General features: G+C 43.7%; 1 protein-coding gene across 1 annotated transcript in view; it reads right to left on the reverse strand.

The window, feature by feature from the left end:
- The window catches only part of tmem132a (transmembrane protein 132A), a 19916-nt gene extending 11401 nt beyond the window's left edge, over window positions 1-8515 (reverse strand). The window contains exons 1-6 of the mRNA XM_005753371.1: window positions 8307-8515; window positions 6381-6469; window positions 2997-3223; window positions 2697-2912; window positions 2402-2589; window positions 1062-1184 (exon numbers count right to left, since the gene is read on the reverse strand). Coding sequence (XP_005753428.1) covers window positions 1062-1184; window positions 2402-2589; window positions 2697-2912; window positions 2997-3223; window positions 6381-6469; window positions 8307-8320 — 857 coding nt within the window. The 5' untranslated portion in view covers window positions 8321-8515. The remainder of the gene's footprint in view (window positions 1-1061; window positions 1185-2401; window positions 2590-2696; window positions 2913-2996; window positions 3224-6380; window positions 6470-8306) is intronic.
- Between the last annotated feature and the right edge of the window lie 465 nt (window positions 8516-8980).

Consider the following 8980-nt stretch of genomic DNA (forward strand, 5'->3'; position numbering starts at 1 on the left):
TGTCTGCATGTTTGTGTGTGCGTGCGTGCGTGCATATTTGTGTGTGTGTGTGTGTGTGTGTGTGTGTGTGTCTGCTGCATGTTTGTGTGTGCATTCTCATGGGTGTGTCCATGTCCTATTAATGGGTGGACTTTGTCAAGCTGAGAGGCCAGCAGCTTTTTCTGGATGCACATTGTAGATAAGCCTCTGATCTTTGATGAGACTGATGGGAGCTTAGCGTGCAATCCAAACTGCCATTTGCACTGTACTGATATCAGTTTCCATCTGTGGTTTGTGTCGAAACAGAGCTAAGATTAGCAAGTAAACAGGATTTCTCATTCATCATTGTAACAGATGAGTTTTCTCCTGCCATATTCCTCTTTATATAAACGCTGACTCCACCAACACTTCAGATTAGCACCACTCAGAAATTATTTGGTTTATAAAATGTATCATGTTTAAACATATCTTTTTTACTGCAGGGCTATTTTCTTATATAGCAATTTTTCAGCTCTAATTGAACACTTTCTAAATATGCCTCATTCACTTGTTGCAGTTTTTTCTTCACCAAAGTGCTTCTAACACTGAAATGCAGGTGAATGCATTGGATAGTAGCTTGGGGTTCACTATCTGCCTGTGGACTCTTTGGCATGTAGAGCAGAGATGGGATCAAAACATCAACATCTGCTCTAGGTCCTGAGCTACAGCCACCCCCACGTAACTTCATCTCTGTAACAGTCAACGCATCCACTGAAGCAAACCATCAATGTGTTTATCAGTGGCTGAAAAAGTGATAAGACTATATAAATGGAGTCTCTTTATTATTTATTAAAATCTTTTTTAAAAATCTTCATCATGAGTTCATCATGTGTCCAAGTGGCTGTGACGTAGACTGAGTCAAAGGTCATCTACCAATCAGAAGCTGTGCGTTTAGATCCCCGACTCCTCCAGTCCACATGCTCCAGGTGTTCTTGGACAGCACAGTGTGATATTTAGACAGCACATAGAATAAGACTGCATACATATTTGAGTGTGTAGTAAAAAGCACATAAGAAATAACATAGTATTCTACTATAACATACCCTGCTGATGTCATCTGTAGGTCCGCCACTGAGTAGTACAGCTGTATTTGGTTTTTCATGGGACCCCGTTGGTTTCTGCGGGCCCGTGGACCATCCATGTCCCCATCTATATTTGGATGGTATCTGAAAGAGACACGAGTACACTTTGGGACTGGGTATTTATAGAAAACTACTTCAAGCAAGAGCTCACATTTTGTGGAATGCACTTATTCCACAAAATGTTCATGTTCTTACGCCAAACGTCTCTCTGTGAGGTTTACTCTTTACTAGAGGGATTTAATCATTAGCATAACTGAACTGAACGTGAGCAAAACCAAAGACATGGTGGTGACCTTCTGCAGTCTTATTCTATGTGCTGTCTAAATATCACACTGTGCTGTCCAAGAACACCTGCAGCATGTGGACTAGCAGAGGGATCTGGCTGCTTCGGTCACCACCACCATCCACGGGAAGCCAGTGGAGGTAGTTGAGGAGTGCAAATACCTAGGAACCATCTTTGACAACCTCCTGAAATTCTCTGCCAACACCGAGGAGATTCTCAGGAGGTGCCACCAACGGCTATACCTCCTTATAACTCAACTGCTTTGGAGTCAGCACACCCATCATGATGACTTTCTACTATGCCTTCCTGGAAACCATCATGACCTTCTCGATCACCTGCTGGTTCCACTCCCTCAGCCTTCATACAGGAACAGACTGCAGCACACTGCATCAGTGTGCTCTAAGATCATTGTCCTGTCAGAACTCTGACAGGTTTTCAGCCAACAGGTCCTTAGACAGGCAGCCAAAATCATCACTTCCTCCTCCAATTATAACAAATTATTAAAAATATGGAGAAAATACTTTTTGCAATTAAATGTGTCATGGTTTAGTTTAATGGCCGTTAGACTACATCAGACTAATGTAACCAGTGCGATATAACAGTAGGTGCATGTCTCTTCCGGTCGGTTTGGTTTTTTAACTGATATTCAAATTGCTCATAAAAATACCGAAACAAAAATGTAAACATTACAATGTTTTTAAGCTTTCCTGAGGTGAAAAAGTTGGCAATGATAAAAAAAAGCTAAATGTAGCAGTACACCATAGTATAAAAAATGCACTGACAAAGTACTCGATCAGATCTGTGATACAGAAACTGCAACCTTGTTCACATGAACATATCCATCTCAGTGCCATGTCTGCCTTCATTATCACCAATTAAAGTTTAACTTCATGTAGTTTACAGTCTAAAGTGCTTTAAGTCACCAGTACAGCTATGATTTTATAAACCATATAAATAATAATGTAAGTCTATGAATTCATTTCCAGCTGGTGCTTTTTTAGTCCTGCAATCACGTCACCTCAGAAACTGCGCAGTTGCTTGCTGGTGGTTGCCGTGACGGCGTATGCTCCGTTGCCATTTTCGCTTCTGCATCCATTGATGTGTATGGCGGGTATTACTGTACCATGGATGCGACTGGTTGACAAGTGGATTGCTGTACCAGGAACTGGGCAGTGTCAGAGTTACCACACACAAACCTAGCGGCGGCTGGGAAACAAGACAGTCGTGTAGTCGTAAAAAGAAAACGGAGTGAAACGACTGACCAAGAAAGACAGACATTAGACAAAGAAAACATTACAAAATCTGTTCTTCACCTGTGTGATACAGGAGGCCTTGTGCTCCTCTGTCTCCTTGAAAGCCAGTAGAGTGATGCAGGTCCGAAGATCAGAACTGATGTTGCCTCGCTTGTGAAACAGTACCCTCACCCTGAACCTCTCCTGACCTCTCTTATCCCGCTCTATTTCCACGCTCTCTGAGAGAAGGGAGGCAGATAGAGGGGGAGAGGCAGGGAGGACGGACTCTGATAAAAGCTGTGGATGAAAAAAAATACAGATGAATCTGTGGGGGTTTTCAGTTACATCTCCATCTCTTATCATCTTTTCTCCTCTGCTTACCTGTGTCACAGAGTGAGGGCCAAATGAAGCCCTGAGGCCGGGCTTGGTAGCCCACCCTGTCGGAGGCAGCATGAACATACTCTGAGAAAAGGCAAAAGGGCTAAAGTTGGAGAAAAGAGGGCCCAGCTCTGCTTGGGACAGAGGGAGAAACTGCCAAGAAGGGGGGGTGACTGACATCTGGACTGGCAGGGAGAGAGGAAAAGGAGGCTGCAGGAGGGATGGAGGGACTGAGTCAGTAAAAAAAGAGAAGAGGCAGGTGTAAAGGATATGTTACTATCACAAGGTCATAAATGTCAGACTTGCTGAGATTCGCATTAACTGCCTTCCTTTCTGTTATATTTGGGCAAGGCATCAACCCATACTTTGTCCAAAGAACCCTAACACACCAACAGCACTGTGGTATCAGAGTGCTTGATTAGTTGGACGGCCTTTGTTGATGGCAGGCATTCGCTGTGACATTGTTTCAGGAAGCTTATGCTGTTTTACATTTGCCTCTGTCCAGAGCGTAAAGTCGTCTACATCTCACAGATTCTTAGTGGGGTTAAATTCTGGACTCTATGATGGTCAGTCCATGTGTGGTAATGTCAGCGCATGCCTTGTCAAATCTAAAATGAACATAAATTCAAGTGTATCAAAGTAAAGCAGTCTCTCTCCTTTTTATCTCCAACGTCATCCATTACATTGCTGCCATATTGACGCCATTCACAGACCATCCATGGAATCCACATTTTTAATTCAATTCCTTTTTATTTGTATAGTGCATAATCACAACAACAGTCACCTCAAGGTGCTTTATATTGTAAGTGTCATGGTCGCCGTGTCTGCCCGGCTGACCCAGGTTGGCTACATATGTTTCTTGTTTTCCTTTCCCTCTCTCTAATAATCACACACCTGTGGCTCATCGCTTCACCAGCGTCCACTACTTAAGGCAGTGGCTGGAAACATCTCATCGCTGGACTATTGAGTAACCTTGGTAGTAAGCTCCAGAGGGCTAGTTTCTAGTTGTCTTTTCGCGTTGTTGCTTCGTTAGATTAACCGCTTGTTTCCTGTGAATGGGAATCTCTTTACCTTGGAGCCCTGGATGTGCTAAGTTGCTGGTGTGCTGTGTTTCTGGAACTGTGTGAAGAGCCCCCTTTTCCGGACTCCCCTGTGCCCTGGATTCCCCTCGCCCTCTCACCTGTATATAGTCGCACCTGGTGTTGTGTATCAATAAAAGGAACTGTATTTTAGCTTCCTTATCTGCGCTTGAGTCCATGCCAGCTCGTGACAGTAAGGTAGTCCCTACAATAATACATACAGAGAAAAACCCAACAATCATATGACCCCCTATGAGCAAGCACTTTGGTGACAGTGGGAAGGAAAAACTCCCTTTTAACAGGAAGAAACCTCCGGCAGAACCAGGCTCAGGGAGGGGCGGGGCCATCTGCTGTAACTGGTTGGGGTGAGAAAAGGAAGAAGCAGTCTTACAGCATTTGAGGAAGCACTTTCTCCCTCTCCCTTATCTTTCCTGCTTGGCTTCTCATGTCTTTGTATAATCTTGCTTACTCACTAACCCTAAGACAGTCTCCCAAACGTGTTCTCTAAAAATGTAAAGAAGAATTGTGGATTTGATCAACTGGTCCCTTAATGAAACTGACAACTCCTGGGCTTGGGAGAGCCCGATTGTCCTGCGGAGACGTTTGCTGCCGGATACTCGATGGTCGGTTGCATTGTGTGTCTGGCGACACTCTCGATGGAGGACATTGAACGACATCTACCAATTCAGAATCACGATAACAGAGTTCTGGCTGATTGGAGCCGGCTCGGACCTGGCTTATCGAAGAACAAGAAACGGCTACAGCTGTTCAAAATCCCACAAGGCTGGCCGACATGATAGACGATGGGCAGGGATGTGAGTACTCAGACTGTTTTTGAATGCAATATGGAGAAGATCTTGGAGAAGCTCAGGGCTCTGTTATATGGATAACATCTTGAAGAAGAAGAACAGGAATTGAGAGACCTGGTGACCAGTGATGGACATTAGACCAACTGTAAAATTGGAAGCAGTTTGTTCGCACTCAACAAAACAACTACCATCTTCATCTCATGCAGGCCCCCTGGCGCCAGGTGGATGCTCAAGGCAAAAGCTGACGGGAATAACAAAACTCTCCCGCAACATCTCTAAAATTAGAAATATCCTGTCTCAGAGTGACGCTGAAAAACTAGTTCATGCATTTATTACTTCCAGGCTGGACGACTGTAATTCATTATTATCAGGAAGTCCAAAAAACTCCCTGAAAAGCCTTCAGCTGATCCAAAATGCTGCAGCAAGAGTCCTGACAGGGACTAGAAAGAGAGCAGATTTCTCCTGTTTTGGCTTCCTGTTAAATCCAGGATTCAAAATCCTGCTCCTCACATACAAGGTCTTAAATAATCAGGCCCCATCTTATCTTAATGACCTTGTAGTACCATATCACCCTATTAGAGCACTTCGCTCTCGCTCTGCAGGCCTACTTGTTGTTCCTAGAGTATTTAAAAGTAGAATGGGAGGGAGAGCCTTCAGTTTTCAGGCCCCTCTTCTGTGGAACCAGCTTCCAGTTTGGATTCAGGAGACAGACACTATCTCTACTTTCAAGATTAGGCTTCAAACTTTCCTTTTTGCTAAAGCATATAGTTAGGGCTGGACCAGGTGACCCTGAATCCTCCCTTAGTTATGCTGCAATAGACGTAGGCTGCCGGGGGATTCCCATGATGCTTTGAGTTTTTCCTTTCCAGTCACCTTTCTCACTCACTATGTGTTAACAGACCTCTCTGCATTAAATCATATCTGTTATTAACCTCTGTCTCTCTTCCACAGCATGTCTTTATCCTGTCTTCCTTCTCTCACCCCAACCAATCGCAGCAGATGGCCCCGCCCCTCCCTGAGCCTGGTTCTGCCGGAGGTTTCTTCCTGTTAAAAGGGAGTTTTTCCTTCCCACTGTCACCAAAGTGCTTGCTCATAGGGGGTCATATGATTGTTGGGTTGTTCTCTGTATCTATGAAGCGCCTTGAGGCGACTTTTGTTGTGATTTGGCGCTATATAAATAAAATTGAATTGAATTGAATTGAATTGAATCCCTTAGATAATAAGACTGTTGTGACTCTCTCCCCCCTCATTCAAGGACCGAAGTTTGTTGACTTTTGCTTGACAAATGTAGCTACAATCATACAAGTGCAAAGATTTCTGTTTATTTCTATAATAGCAGCTATTAAATATTTTCACAGTAATTTAGGCGTCTTAAACACTCACAGGTGACATCTTTGGTATAAGGTGAACATAGATAATGATCTGAGAGAATGAAAGTATGACAACAATAACAACAGGTGAGCAGCTGTGATACACAGTAATACACAATAATGACTCACCTGTGATGGAAATCCAAAGCAGCAGCAGCTCTCCTGTTCGTCCCCACCACACAGTGACACAGCTGACACCTTCCATCACTGCAGGTCTCCTGCAGCACAGTGAAGCCAATACGAAACTTTCAAACCTCATCCATACTCAGCTGGCAGATAATCGGCTCGTCCTCCCCCACAGGGTGAGTGGACGGGCTTCAACCACTCGTACAATCAAGCCCACTTCATAACCTTATGAAGAAGGTTATGTTATCACCATGTTGTCTCAACTGACAGTCACAGGATTGCATACACACAGGTATGAATATAATGGCTTTGATAGGCCTTTTAATGATTTCTCAAGCTGTTCGTTTTCCAGGGTGGAACGATTATACAGTTTTTTTTCTGTCTGCATAACTGTGATAAATTAGTTATGCAAATATCATATGTCATATCAAATATGTACATACAATTATTCAGTCTTTTACTATCTCGTGCTGAAAGTAAAGTTTTTCACTGTCGTGGAACTTCAAGGCAAAGGCCGGTTAACTTCTTCTTGGTGACCATTAATATAAACCACGCCTGTAGGCCCTGTTCTTTTGTTTCATGTGAGGCTCATCCACAGTTCCCAGGCCTCTTGTTTCCTTTGCGTCTCTCACTGAGAGAGAAAAAACTGGACAGGATCCTACTCAGGTTTGACCTCTGCTATAGTTACAGCCTTCTAGCCCAAAACTCACCCTAGGATTTATCTATCTGCTCACACTGTAGGACGAATTGTCTTCAGGTGTATTTCCTCAGCTCGGTCTACGTATTCTGTCTCCGTGTTTACACTTGGCTTCAACCTACCTGCTTGATTAGGCAGGCATAATTAAGCCTTAATGAACTGTCATAGTAACAGTACTACAGTACACCCATGTTAGGAAGGTGAAGGTGGATATCCTCCTGCTTTGGGATAAAAAATATTTAGTTTTGACAAAAACTGTACTTGTATGTCTGAAATGAAACAAAACAATCCTTTTCTATTGTTTTTACAGTGAAGTCAGTTTTGCTGTAGCCTGCGAGGCTGCTACAGGGTTAGGTACCCTTGCCCCTGGAGGGGAAACTGCACCCTGAAGAGCATTTGAATCCTGTGAGTGACCTGTAAGGCTACAGGTATTTTTTAAGATCACACAAACAGCTGTAAACAACAAACCTTATGTTTCATGGCGACAGGATGGTAAATGGTAAATGGTAAATGGCCTGTATTTATATAGCGCCTTACTAGTCCCTAAGGACCCCAAAGCGCTTTACATATCCAGTCATTAACCCATTCACACACTGGTGATGGCAGCTACATTGTAGCGCTACATTGTAGCCACAGCCACCCTGGGGCGCACTGACAGAGGCGAGGCTGCCGGACACTGGCGCCACCGGGCCCTCTGACCACCACCAGTAGGCAACGGGTGAAGTGTCTTGCCCAAGGACACAACGACCGAGACTGTCCAAGCCGGGGCTCGAACAAGGCGAACTCCCAACTCTTGAGCCACAATCGGATTTGCACTTCTGGCAACTCGAACTTATTTTTAACGAGCTACAAAATGGCCAAAACAGAGAAAAGAGAAAAGCCTACGCGCCGTCATAGCTCAGCTGGCATGTGCCAGCACAGGATCACAGCCCAAACAACAGAAGGTACAGCTAAATATATCTGTGTGTGTCAGGAAATGTTCTCATTGGTCAGTGTCAGGATCAATGTCTGGACATGGCTCACACAGATGAAACACGCTAAAGTCATCCAGAGCAAACACACAACTGGTTACTCTGTGAGACAAACCTGAACTGAACCTACTCTACAAGCAGAAATTTGATGATTCATTATTCACACACACACACACACACACACACACACACACACACACACACACACACACACACACACACACACACACACACACACACACACAGATATAAAACACTCACCTGCATTTGTCCATTTCAGCTCCAGATTCCAACTGTTTTTTGAGGCATTTTAAAACTTGTTGACGTCACTGATTCCAGTAAAAGAACAAAAATGATTTAAAGCAAAAAAAATCATTAATGTGAAAAATAATACTCTCCTTTTTGTCTTTCTTGGTTATCTTTAGTGGTATGCTGCTGCTTTAAGCCCCTCTTACTCGCTCTCATGCGTCCCTCCCTCTCTGCACCAGATTCATCCAATACAGATTTTCTCATTTAATATAGTAAGTAATCTCCTCCACGCTCCTCCCCCCATGCAGTTCTTTATGAGCTCATTGTTTCTTATAGGTTTATCTTCCTACTCTCCTCCCCTCACCCCTTTTTGTGCATCTGTCACTTTTTGTTTTCTCAGACATCTTGGTGATTCTGTGCATCTACAGTATGGTGGATTGTTGGGTAGTAGTAGTAGTAAATGTGACACTCATTACAGTAGCTGCTTATGGTTTAATGGTATGGGTTATGGTGGATTTACAGTTTTTTACAGCCGCTAGGACACATTTCTCAATACTTAGGTCACGTTTGCAAAAGTCCTCACACAGTGAGCACAACAGAAGTCTATGTGGGCTAAACTGAGGACCAGTTATCATTGTTTTGGCACAAAATGCATTCAATGACTACATCTCTCAAATTTCATGAAT

This window comes from Pundamilia nyererei, unplaced genomic scaffold (genome assembly GCF_000239375.1).
Source record: "Pundamilia nyererei isolate P.nyererei 1_Seehausen unplaced genomic scaffold, PunNye1.0 scaffold00424, whole genome shotgun sequence".
Classification (NCBI taxonomy): Eukaryota; Metazoa; Chordata; class Actinopteri; order Cichliformes; family Cichlidae; genus Pundamilia; species Pundamilia nyererei.